The sequence below is a fragment of the Bos indicus x Bos taurus genome, chromosome 7 (genome assembly GCF_003369695.1).
Source record: "Bos indicus x Bos taurus breed Angus x Brahman F1 hybrid chromosome 7, Bos_hybrid_MaternalHap_v2.0, whole genome shotgun sequence".
NCBI classification, from domain to species: domain Eukaryota; kingdom Metazoa; phylum Chordata; class Mammalia; order Artiodactyla; family Bovidae; genus Bos; species Bos indicus x Bos taurus.
Window position 1 is genome coordinate 14,194,163 of NC_040082.1, and position 13,513 is coordinate 14,207,675.

General features: G+C 39.2%; 1 protein-coding gene across 3 annotated transcripts in view; it reads right to left on the bottom strand.

Moving 5' to 3' along the window:
* LNPEP (leucyl and cystinyl aminopeptidase) overlaps positions 1–13,513 on the bottom strand; it is a 102,530-nt gene that overhangs the window by 18,834 nt on the left and 70,183 nt on the right. For all 3 annotated transcript variants that reach the window (XR_003511724.1, XR_003511723.1, XM_027545543.1), the window contains exons 10-13: positions 11,328–11,488; positions 9,687–9,775; positions 3,230–3,413; positions 1,495–1,651 (exon numbers count right to left, since the gene is read on the bottom strand). Coding sequence is in view for 1 of the 3 variants with exons in the window: in XM_027545543.1 (XP_027401344.1) it covers positions 1,495–1,651; positions 3,230–3,413; positions 9,687–9,775; positions 11,328–11,488 (591 nt within the window). In the remaining 2 variants the exon portion in view is untranslated. The remainder of the gene's footprint in view (positions 1–1,494; positions 1,652–3,229; positions 3,414–9,686; positions 9,776–11,327; positions 11,489–13,513) is intronic.

Below are 13,513 nucleotides of genomic sequence, written 5' to 3' on the forward strand. Positions count from 1 at the left end.
CCATCATGAAGTTTAGCAAGCCTTCAAACTGTTTTAATTTAAAATATCAGTGTAAAAAAGGGGAAAATATAGCAAGAAGCAGCTTTGATTCTTCCAATAAAAGGGTATCCTCTGATAGATGACAAGCTAGAACACATGAAAATACGGCCTTGTAACACAAAGAGGAGGGTCTGGCGTGAAAGCGATCTGGGCCTGAGTCTTCAGCTTCATCATTCACAAGGCAAGTTGACTTTGGAGAAGTCATTCAGTCTCCTCATCTGTGTTAATGAGGGTAGAAATCTGCTGCTGTGTGCGAGTTAAACAAGGTTATCTGCATTAAGCACTAAGCAGGGTGTGCAGGGTACAGTAAGCGCTGAAGTGCACTTGCTCTTGTATGTTCCACTCACTCATTCAGCCCACATTCACTGAGTGTCACTATGGGCCAGGTCACATTCCAGGCGCTGGTTTTTATTAAGGTTGGAAGTTGAAAGCCTTATGAAATAGAAGAATGACAAAAATCTTAGTAATCAGATGATGCCTCAGAAATCATCTAACTGAAGCATCTCACTTATGGGTAGGGAGCGGGGGTGGCTCCTTGCAGGTCAGATCAGAAACTTGTAAGGAAGGGGCTTTTCAAGCTCTGTATGGCCCCCTGCCCTGTACTCCCTCCCCATCACTGAGAATTACAGGGGATGCACAGTAGGACAGCAGAAAAGAGGATTTTCTTTTTTTAAGGTGCAATCTAGCCCCTTCTTTTTACCAGTGAGGATGCCAAAGTTCTAAAAGACTTATTCTAATTCCTGGCCCATCACCTTTTTCCTGAAAGCTGCCTTTTGCCTGCTCTTTGGAAAACCTGACTGGTTGGCAAAGCAAACCTTGTTGTCTGAATGTGACTCAGAGAATTAGATAAGACAAAGAATTCGTCACTCCTTCTCAAGCTTTTAAATACACAGTGAAAATTTAATACCAAAAGTGTCTAAAATAACAACTGTTAAGACCAGGCAATTGGTTTTAAAAAAGGTAAAACAGTCTCCAAAACCGGTAATGCTTTGCAAAGAAACTTATATTAACCAGCATCACCACCCTTAATAAGACAGTTATCAGTGAGGACCCCCAAAACCGAATAGTCCCAGTACAAACATAGTTGTCATTTTATAATGACCACCAGGAAATGAATGGGGAGCCCTACTTTGCAAAAAGGCCTATTCCAAGCATTTATTATATGAAAATAAACCAAGAGTTGGATAGAGAAATTTTTCTTTTCATGTGACCTCATTTTGACAGCAGTGTCAGAAGTCTATATACTTTGATATTCAGACAAGAATACGTCATGCTCATCCTTTATCAGCTCCTCATGGTGAGAAATGACATGTTGATTCAAAGCTAAGATTTCAGCACCAGGAGAGTGATGAAAATGGAATATAACTGCTTTTTCAGTCTGTGACTGCTGAACGGCACATGAATAACAACAGTAAAGGCAAGCAACAAAGACAACTTGGCAAAAGGCAGACTTACCACCAGTCTTGAGGCCAGATCCACGTGCCCGAGTTTGTCAAGGAGGTTATAGATGAGTTCTGTCTGGAACAGGGCTTCAGAGATGGGTGCAGTGTAGGTCTCATTTCTAAGATAATCAATCAGATCGAAAGCTCTCTGAAGAGACACCTTGCCTAGGCTAATGGGTAAAAGAACAAAGAAAGTAAATATGCCAGAAAAGTAAATATGCCAAAAAAGTATGCATGCCGAGAGAGAAACTATGGCTAGATGGGGGAGCGGGAATCCTGAAGACCTAAAATTTAAGCTTTGAGTGGTAGGTATCCTATGGCTCCATAGTCTTCAGTGAAGTCAAGTGAAAGTTGCAAAGTGTCTGACTCTTTGCAACCCTGTGGACTGTAGTCTGCCAGGCTCCTCTGTCCATGGAATTATCCAGGCAAGAATACTGGAGTGGGTAGCTGTTCCCTTCTCCAGGGGATCTTTCCAACCCAGGAATCAAACCCAGGTCTCCTGCATTGCAAGCAGATTCTTTAACCATCTGAGCCACCAGAGAAGCCCAATATTCTGTAAAATTAGACTAAATACCTTTGATTAACTTCACGTGTGCAACTCAAGGTTAAAGACGCCTTTCAGGAGAAAGATGAGCAACAGCTCAGTTCTTCGTTCTATAAGTCACCTGTAAACTGCTACCAATTCAGGAAAAGTATCGTAACATTTTAGATGAGAAATGATGAAGCGTGCCAATTTTACTTATCATTAGTTACTTATATTGATCAGATGGCAGAAAGAGGATTTGAATTAGAAAGTAACTTGTTATTTGTATGGGAATTTTGTCAAACTTGTTCAGGCGAGGGCCACTGTGAATTTATAGTGCACACCTTTAAAAAATTAACCACTTGACAGAAATCACAACATCAATGGCTGAGATGGTGTGAGGTCACCATGTAACAGGAAGGTCAAGAGCCATCAGAAGGAATGCATTTGAGTGTTCCCTGGTGCTTGGGCTTCCTTGTTCCTTGGGCTTCCCTGGTGGCTCAGAGGCTAAAGCGTCTGCCCGCAATGTGGGAGACCCGGGTTCGATCCCTGGGTGAGGAAGGTCCCCTGGAGAAGGGAAAGGCTAACTACTCCAGTATTCTGGGCTGGAGAATCCCATGGACAGAGGAGTCTGGTGGGCTAGAGTCCATAGAGTCGCAAAGAGTCAGACACAACCAACCGAGTGACTTCACTTTCTTTCTTTTCTTTGTGTGTCTAGACCCACTGACGACCTAAGTCGGTGATCTTCCTCTTCAGAGGACATTGGTACATGAGGTCACTGCCATTCTGGGCTTGTGTAGCTTGGGGGCAGCTGGGGAGGTGAGTGGTATGCCAGCTCTCAAGACATGTCTCATACCAATACATGAGCACTAAGCTTTACGCTGAAAACACTGGCTTCTTGAAAAGAATTTTCTCGTGAGTAAAGCAAATCCTGAACTTCTGTATCCATTTATTCAGCAAATTTATGTGTCGTGCTTGTCAGTATCTACAGTCTTGAAACATGATTTAAATCTTATTATATAACTGTTCAATATGCTTGTGCTGATGTTTCTAGATAGACAAGGGATATGTCTTCTATCTTCTCAGTTCTCCGAAATGAATTATACCTACCAGGCAATACATGCTAGTTCTTTTCAATTGCTTTTCTTAAATGTCCTTTTCCTCAAGAACACTTATTTCAAAAAAAAAAAGAAACAAAATTAGACCCAAGCCAAGCATACGCTACCCTGCAAGTTCAAAGATGTTGTTGATGAGGTTGGCTCGATCTTTGTCGCTCAGCACATAAGGATTTATTTTCAGCTGTTTGATCAGCGCTTCCCAGTTGTCATCTGCGTAATGGACAATGTAATAGCCAGTCATGTTGGTGTTGACCTTGATCCACTGCACTTCTTCTGTGAGATTGATGACACCTAACACAGACCACAAAATGAGAGAGAGAGAGGTTAGGCAAAGAAAAGCATTAAATGAATACTGTGTTTCAAAGTTAATATGGTATTATTTTTATATTTAAAAATATTATATTATTATTTTATATATTAATATTATGATATAATAAATAATACAATAATATTATATATTATTATTTTATATTTAAAAATACTTATATTATTTCTACCGAGAAACTAAATGTCTGCCTCCCAGGGCAGTCATGTTCATGTTACCAAAGATCACCACCTATTCACTTAACAAGTCTTTATTTAATGGTAAACAAGGTACATGTGCCTGCTCTCCTGGATCCTACAACCCATCGTGACCAGGTGAGTAGGGTGCCATACACACGTTGTCGATGGAAAAAGAAAACGTGGCGTTCTGTAGGAGAACAGGGTAGAAGTGCTTCAGCCCTGAGGGAAGGTTAGGAGAGATTTCTTGGGAGAAATGACATCACCGTTGAGACTTCAGGATATATAGGTATTGTGAGCCAGGTAAAGAGGGACTCGTAAGTGTTCAAGGCCCAGAGAGAAAGTGTGCATGGCATACATGCACACAACTGGCTCCCAAGTTCACACTGGGAGTGTGTGCAGGGTGTGGCGCAGGGCAGACAGTAAGGAAATGATCTATTAGCATATAAAATGTGTTCCCTCTCAGCCTTTTGTCTTTGGTTATGTTAACAGCCTAAGAAAGGACACACGAAGCCATTTTAAAAAGTCACATAATTCAAAGATAGCAAAATAAACATTAGGGAAGGACAGATGTCTCATTAGGCACAAATAAGAAATAATGAGTTAAAATAATAGAAAGCTGATAACGTACTTTGTGAACCCCTACCATTACATTTTAATGCCGACAGAATTGCTAAAATTTATATGGAATGACTTCAATTAATATGTGATTAATAAGAAGCTAAAAAAAGGCAACCTTAAAAATATTAATACAAAAGTTGACTGCAACCTTTAAAATTACTAACCAGGAAACGTCCTTTAAAGTTGGCAATGAAGATGTGAATTTAAAACAATAGTTAAGGGTATGCTTCTAAGCATCTTAAGGTTTAATATTTATTAGACTATAATCCCATGAGCATTACTTTGTTTACTGCTAATCTCTCAGGACCTAGAACAATGTTCCTAGTAGGTACTCAAGAGATATTTGGTGCATTAATGAATGAATAAACAAAACAATTACGTTATGGTAAGTGGTTTCAAACAAATCTAAATAAGGTTTGCAGCTGTTTATGATGTAAGTTTTCTTCCCCACTTTAAAGTGGGGAATACAGTTTTTAAATTAAAAGATAAAAGGGGAGTAAAGAAAAATCAATTAAACTCAAACAATAAAAGCATCATGGGTATATTTCCTACCGAGATTTTTCCTATACACATTTTAACTGAATTAATATTTAATATACTGGATCCATGTACATTATTTCACACATTATATTATGCTGCTTTTTCACATATCAGATTCCATTTCCTGCCATTTTCCCACTGCCTTGATATGCAGGATTCAAAATCTTAAGGATATTTTATTTTGGGACATACCACAGTTTAACCCATCTTCTACTTGGAAATATTTAGGCTGTTTTAAAATTTTTACTATCATAATAATTATATATGAGGGTTTTTAAACATAAAATGCTTTGGAAACACATCTAAACCTTTTAGTACCTGAAATCTAGGACTGATTAACTTCAAAAGCATGAATTATTTAAATTTATCAGATTTTCTTAATACCTTAGTTACTCTAATTCTGAGACTGTCAAAGATTTTTAAGATGTAAAGATTTATGTTCTGATCATGTCTTAACATGACGTATCAGATAATCAGTCTTTTTCATTAAAAAAATTTATACTAATTTGTTTTATTGCTGATATAGCAACAGATGGAATAGATTAATCACATTAATCGGGTTTATTCCTTTTCTAAAGCAGAATACAGTTCTAAGGAACATTTGCATTGGTAAGAGTAGCTGCTCCAAGTGGATATATTTTTAACAAAGCTACGACTAATGAAATTAACTTTATCAGTAGCTAATGCAAAAATATCAACACTCTCTAGGTCACCAAACCATTTCCTACAGGGCTTTTATCAATAAAGGACCTTGGGAAAAAGAACCGAAGAGCTTCAAATCCCCCTTTCCCAAAACAGGAGGCAAGGAATGATAAGCATGGCAATTTTCCCATTGGATGGAAATAGGAAAATATTGAAATACAGAGTCTCTTGGATGATAAGCAACTCGCTATCTTGTAAACCTAGCCAAGTCCAGATGGCAGAGAGGAGGAACACAGCTGGGAGCGTACTTGAAATTATTACTGTCATTTTGATGACAGAATATGAAGCGGTGCAGCCAAAAGCTTAGAGAGGAGAGTTATCATTTAAAGAATCAACGTATTAGTCTCTTCAGGTCTTCTGAATGATTCACAATAGAGGACCTTAAAACCACAGGTATCAAGAAAAAAAAACCCGCTTTGCACACAAGGGAGGTATCTACATCTTGCAGCTCAAATGTGGATGAAGCTACTCTCATATGTTTTTAATTTATTATAATCATTAACAGATTAACAGTTCAATTTTCACAGTCCATTGAGCAGTAAAAAAAGAGTAACTCCGATGTTAAATGGCAGAAGCCCAGATTAAGTAATCTAATAGTGATTAAAAAAAACACTTGTCAATGAGTTATGAAACTCAACTACTGTTTTATAAAGAAACATTAAAGCACAGAAACAAAAAAAGACATGTTTTTACTACAAAGCTGAAAAATTCCCTGTATGGCTTGCTCCAGAAAGCTAGCATGATACACACAGTTGAACTATATCCCCTCCTGTTCAGAAGCACTCCTTTCTCTCCCACCCCTTCCCCTTTGTTTCATCAGGGGTAAAGGTGCGTGATCAATATCCTATCCTATCACATGCCCTTCCTCCCTTTTTTCAACTGCCTTTCATTTCAGTGCCATGTCCTTTAGTTTCAGAAAAATGTTTATGGTGCAGTGATGTCCTTCTAGAAACATGAATGCTCCAAGGTAGATTTAATATAAAAATGTCCTCTAGCGAAAGAGGTTAGGTTTGAAAATAAAATGGGAGAGAGAGAGAGGTCAGGGTGGGGGAGAGGAAGGAAGAGATGGAACAAGGAGACACTTTGGTGTAATTTCCTCAACAGGTGGTTTAGAAAAACAGTCCCATTTCAGCCCTTCTTATGCACAAAAACTATTAACCATTCAAAATCCGTGGACGTGGGAAAAAAGTGACCAAAATATTGACCACATACAACTTCTACATCTTACTGAACTAAGGGACTAACCCAGAAACCCTGGTATTAGAACTCACGGAAATAGACTACGGATTTAACAGACCACCAAGTTAACACATTGTACCAATGTCATAAGGGCATAAAATAAGCCTCTGTGTCACCGTCTGTGCTACATTTCTTCTGAGAAAAGAGAAGACTAAAATTCAGTGAAACCAAAACTGGCTCTTCACAGGAGCATCAGGAACCAAGAAGACTCAACTGTTCTCAGGGTCAAACACCATTTCTAAGGACAGACATGTGCAGTGTGGACTTTCAAAACCTGAACTGCCAGGAAAGGTAAACAGCACGGCTGAGGAGAGGAAGTGGCCGACACTGCTTTCGTCATACATTGCCTCAGTTCCCCCTCTAGATTAAACTGGCCACATTATAGTGCATGTCACAAATTCTCCTTTACTAAGAATATTTTCAAATGCGGAGAAACAGAAGTTGCCCTTTCACCAAGCTTTGAACGCTCCGCTCCTAGAGCTTTTTACAGTGACATTTGAGTCACTCCATTATAAACTAAAATGTATTTATTCAATAAGTTTTTATGTGCCTACAGGGTGCCAGCACTGCAAAAGTGACTTGTGGAACTAAGATATCCACTTTCAATAGGGGGATACATCTCCTGTGGGGACAGATATAAGTAAGCGGCTCAGTTGTAAAGAATCTGCCTACCAATGTGGAGATTAGAGTTCCATCCCTGAGTCAGGAAGATCCCCTGAAGAAGGAAATGGCAACCCATTCCAGGATTCTTGCCTCGGAAATCCCACAGACAGAAGAGCCTGGCGGGCTACAGTCCCTGGGGTTGAGAAAGAGTCAGACATGACTTAGGGACTAAACAACCAGAGTATATTAAAAGTAGAAAATATCATTAAAACACATAAGGGAGGCATATAACCTGTCTTGGGATGAGGGAGTGCCCCTTAGAACAAGCAGTGGATGAGCTGAGATCTGAAGAGTGAACAGGAATTAAACCAGGGAGTCAAAAGAGACAAGAGTGCTCTTCCAGGACAGAAAACAGCATGTGCAAAGGCCCGGAGACAGGAGGCAGCACAGCGTGCTTGAGCTGCTGATACAATTTTTGTGCAGTGGAAGAAGACAGTGCTTAGAAAGAAAAGGTTACAGCAGGAAAACACGGGCATGACTTTGGGGTCTGACTTAAAAAGCTGACCTACCAACTGACCCAAAAGAGTAAAAGGCTAATAAAAGCAGATTTCTTATTGTCTGGTTATTTCTGATACCACCAAAAACATATATACTATTGAGAGGTTCGCAAAATTTCTGTTTTGGTCCCTTTCAAAAATACAAGATGGGATTATTTGTTCTCTCTTAGGTCAGAGACTGCTTGCAAGGCCCACTGAAAGTATGAGGTTTTGTTTTTAATCAGAGAAGGCAGCAATTTCTTGCACCTCCAGCTATGCTGTGTTAATCAAAGATATGATGACATCATCAGTTGTGCTTAATGTTTTAAATAATTACTGTAACACTCCAGTTAGACCGAAATGCAACTGGTATGCTCATATAGTTCAATTGGCCTTGTAAGTTATTATCACACAAAAGAAGGGCAACTGGGAATATGCATTAAACCACAAAAGGTAACACAGCCATCATTTTTGAGAAGCATTCTTATGAAAAGTTCATATAATGGGAAAGCATTCAAAAACTCAGATTTTATTGAGGCATTTTTAAAATAGAACCAAGTGGTAAATCAAGTGTCCAGCAGTAATTAAAGAATAAGTCAATTAGTGAAAGTTAAAATATTAATACAAAAATCACATGTACACAGCATCAACCCAAGTAAAAAACTATTTAAAAAAAATTACTAGAAAGAAATAGTCATCAGAATAGTTACGAGAGTAATAAACTTTGTTTTCCATCTTCTGGATTTTACGTAATGTGGATATGTTACGCTTTAAAATTATTTTTTTCATTAGTAACATTAATAATGATAACCAACACTTCTATAGCACATGACAAGTGCCAGGCATTATTCTAGGTGCTTCATATAAATGAACTAAATCCTAATGTGAACTAAATGAACTAAATCATAACACTGTAACTTTAGTACAATTACTCTCTCCATTCAGCTTAGGAAAAGAGACTCAGAGAGGTCATATAGCTCACCTAAAATCGTATGACTGAACCAAGCAACCTGGCTCCAAAGTCGTATCGTCACTAAGCTATACTTCCCTCTCAACGATAGAGGGCTGAACACCAGATCCAAATTCAAACAAGAAATCTTCCCTTTCCATGAATCTCAAGTACCACTAACAAGTCCTGCAGAACGCAAGAGCCTCATGTTTTCAGGATGTAAATTAAGATGCTACACGGCGTGGCACTTGGTGGTATTTAACAGATGGTCAGAAACTACATTTCAGTTTCTTTTTATAGACCCCTTGTGGGTCTGCATATACAATCTGTACATTTTATTATCACCCTCCACAACCATACTTTCTAGTCCTATTTTCTCATTATCAAGAAACGTATACTATGTCTACAGGACATCTTGTAGTAACTATTTACTACAACTCTGCATCATGAATCAACCTCTGCCATGCCTAAGAATCATCTAGGGTGCTTATAAAAAAGTAGTGGGCCCAGCCCAACCCATAGAGAGTGGACAGCAGAGTATCCTTTGGAAACTCATCTTCTACTTGTTACTCTGTAACATAAAATGGTTATCGTGAATACAAAAACACAGCATTTGCTATTTTCTACAGCAACTGCTAGCATATTCAGTGCGGTTTTTCAGACCTTATTTCGCGTGATTAAGAAAGACCAGTTTAATGTATGATATTGCGTACAGAATCAATCTCACTTTAGCCACACTTTCTGTAGGTGTCTCATAGAACCAGCTCATAGCTGTGCACACTGGAAAGTGTCATCTCCTCTCTGCTGCCTGGTTAAGATTTTTAGAAAATATGCTGTTTCTAATTTATCAGAAAAGTGTTAAAAGAGTCAAACCTGATTTCTTGTCCAATAAAGATACTGATCGATGCTTTGAGTAATTTTTTCCATCAGTGATGTAGGATAGTGGAATATGCCACAGAGAGCTGTAATAAAAAGAAAACACTGGAAGATTATTAACTCTTTCCAATAGTTCAGTCAGTTACACATACTTTGTTGAGTGGTTTCTTCTTTGCCAGGAAGGTGAGATTTTTCGAGTTATTTCGAGAAAGGTATAACCTTGTTAGGTTTTCTAAGAACTTATGATCACAATACATTTAAAAACACTCTAACCTGAGGGTGCAAAAGAGATCTGTTGTTGCTGTCCAGTCACTAGGTTGTATCTGACTGTGACCCCGTGGACGGCAGCACACCAGGCTTCCCTGTCCTTCGCTGTCTCCTGGAGTTTGCTCATGTCCATTGAGGTAGTGATGCTCTCTAACCATCTCGTCCTCTGTTGCCCCCTACTCCTTCTGCTTTCAATCTTTCCTGGCATCAGGGTCTTTTCCAATGAGTTAGCTCTTTGCATTAGGTGGCCAAAGTAATGGAGCTTCGGCTTCAGTATTAGTCCTTCCAATGAATATTCAGGACTGATTTCCTTTACGATGGACTGGTTTGATCTCTTTGCTGTCCAAGGGACTCTCAAGAGTCTTTTCCAACACCACAGTTCAAAAACCAATTTTTTTGGTGCTCAGCCTTCTTTATGGTCCAACTCTCACATCTATACATGACTACTGTAAAAACCAAAGCTTTGACTATATGGACCTTGGTCAGCAAAGTAAATGTCTTTGCTTTTTAATATGCTATCTAGCATTGTCATAGCTTTCCCTCCAAGGAGCAAGTGTTTTTTTTTTTTTTTTTTTTAATTTCATGGCTGCAGTCCCCATCCACAGTGATTTTGGAGCCCAAGAAAATAAAATCTGTCACTGCTTCCACATTTGCCCTATCTATTTGCCATGAAGTGATGGGAGCAGGTGCCATGATCTTAATTTTTTGAATGTTGAATTTTAAGCCAGCTTTTTCACTCTCCCCTTTCACCCCCATCAAGAGGCTCTTTAGTTCCTCTCCACTTTCTGCCATTAGAATGGTGTCATCTGCATATATAAAGTTGTTGATATTTCCACCACTAATCTTGATTCCTTTAGCCTGGCATTTCAGGCAACGTATTCTGCATATAAATTAAATAAACAAGGCAACAATATACAGCATTGTTGTACTCCTTTCCCAATTTTGAACCAGTTGGTTTTTCCATTTAAGGTTCTAACTGTTGCTTCTTGACCTGCATATAGGTTTCTCAGGAGACAGGAAAGGTGGTCTGGTATTCCCATCTCTTAAGAATTTTCACAGTTTGTTGTGATTCAGTCAAAGGCTTTCATGTAGTCAGTGAAGCAGAAGTAGATGTTTTTCTGGAATTTCCTTTTCTTCTCTATGATCCGATGAATATTGGCAATTTGATCTCTGGATCTTCCACGTTTTCTAAACGCAGCTCGTTCATCTGGAAGTTCTCGGTTCGTGTACTGCTGAAACCTAGCTTGAAGGATTTGGAGCATCACCTTACTAGCATGTGAAGTGAGTGCAGCTGTACAGTAGTCTGCATGTTCTTTGGCACTGCCCTTTTTTGGCATTAAAGAGATAGCAGGAGAGACAGTGGGTTCTCACCTTGCATCTGAAGGCTGAATTTCAGGCTTAACGTTCAAACAGAATCTTTCCTGTTGTACCAGAATTTGTTTTCCTTTTCTCTGAACAGTCACTAAAGGAAATCCTTTCTGCAGGGTCCAGGTTCTCATCATTTTCTTTACATCTAGTGTTTTGTTTGTGAACTACGGAAAGAAGAATAGATTATTTTTCTCAGAGATAAAGAGTCTAAAAAGTTTATAGTATCTTTCCCTCTTTCCCTACCACAATGCACCCATGCTGAGTTGAATTTATATTTCTACTCTAGGTAAATGAGCAATTGCTAAAAAGAAAGTAACCTGGACTAGAAATAAATGAAAACTAAAGAGAGTGAGAGAGGCAGAATATGTTGAAAAAGGCAGCACAGATGCTATACACCAACTATAGGTACATTAAAATCCCTAAGAAGGGATAAGCACTCTTTCAGGTCACAATACTACTGTTTAGAAGGTTTGCCTAAGGATACATAGGCGAGAAATTAGAAACACTACTTTTATTCCTGTTAGTCAGGTAGATCCAGAGTTCTCTTTATTCCCCAGACCCTCTGCTTTTACAAAATGGCGTGAAAGTGAAAGTTACTGGAGTCGTGTCTGACTCTCTGCGACCCCATGGACTGTACAGTCCGTGGAATTCTCTAGGCCAGAATACTGGAGTGGGTAGCTGTTTCCTTCTCTAAGGGAATCTTCCCAACCCAGGGATCAAACCCAGGTCTCCTGCATTGCAGGCAGATTCTTTACCATCTGAGCCACCAGGGAAGTCCATTACAAGTGGTAAAGCTCATCTTTTTAAGAGCTCATCCTGTGGGAGGGCCCTAGAATGGGAGCAGCAGCTGCTGCAGAGGAGTGAAATATAAACAGGTCGGCTGCCCAGACTTTTAGGTCTCTCTAGAAAACAGTGGTGAACTTTTTCCTAGACACATAGTCCCTTCCCCACAAAATACATGAATTGATCTATAAAATCTAGAACCCAGTGTCAGAGGTTCACAGGCCCTCTAAAGCTTACTGTCCCTAAGACATCTGGTATCAATGATTAAGAAGCAATTTTTGAAGCCGGTGAGTTAAATTTATGATTGAAATTATTTTTCTAAATTACATATGGATTTGAATTGCAAGCAACTCAAATCATCAAGCACTTAAAATGGTACAATCATTTGGTAATATCATGCCACTGTGACTGGCCTTACCTCAGTTGACATACACCTACTTATTTAAAGCCAGAAAGGATGGAGCAAATCTTTCTAAATGCACTGTGATACTAACCTTACATGTTCAATGGCTCTGATCTATTTCTTTCTGGACAAGGGGTTGGGAAGAAAACAAAACTGCCCCAAAGCAAGGCACTTCTGGGTCTTTGAAACAGAACTGAAATGAAGAGGCCAGTGCATAATTTGATGCTGATGCTGAAACATGTGAGGATAATATTAGGGGCTAGGTCAGGATAGGAAAGCACCATGATGCAAAAGCTGAAGTCAGTGACGAAGGCAGAAATATATTCTAACTGGCAGGAGATAATACATTGAGTACAGAGTAAATAATGTGGCTTTCAGTTGAAATACTACTACATGATAAGAAGAAAAACGATCATTTAGAAGCAACTCTTAGGTGATAAGGACTGATCCTTCTTCTCAAAGAGAACTGAGAGAGTAGGGAAGATATATCTTCTGGGAAAAGGGTTAACAACTAACTAGAAGGTACCAAATTTCAGATAAAGCAAGGAAGCAGAGAGAGCATACGGAAAAGCTTCAGAGCAGGGGTTCTTCACCCAGAATCCAGAAAACACTGAAACTGTGTGTGACATCTTGCATCTTTGTGGATTTTGGGGCGAATATGTCTATAACTTTCATCAAATGTTCAGATACGTCTGTGATCTTCCAAAACATGAAAAACCATTGATCTCGATGAGGGTAACAAATTCAAAGGCTTATCAAGGCTACGCAGTCAGCATGTGTGCGTGTGATGCAAGCTGCGTTCAGGCACTGTTACAAAGCATAGCTTCTAACTAATGACACTACTTGTTAGAATCTGTAGGCACAACCAAATCCAAGCAGCAAAATGATCTGAGGGCAGAACTCAGCTATGGTCGCCAGACTGTGACATGTCATCTGTAACACTTTAGTGGCGTATGGCCACCAAAGACAGGAAGAGTCACAGGGCAAAGTATAGAGCAAAAAA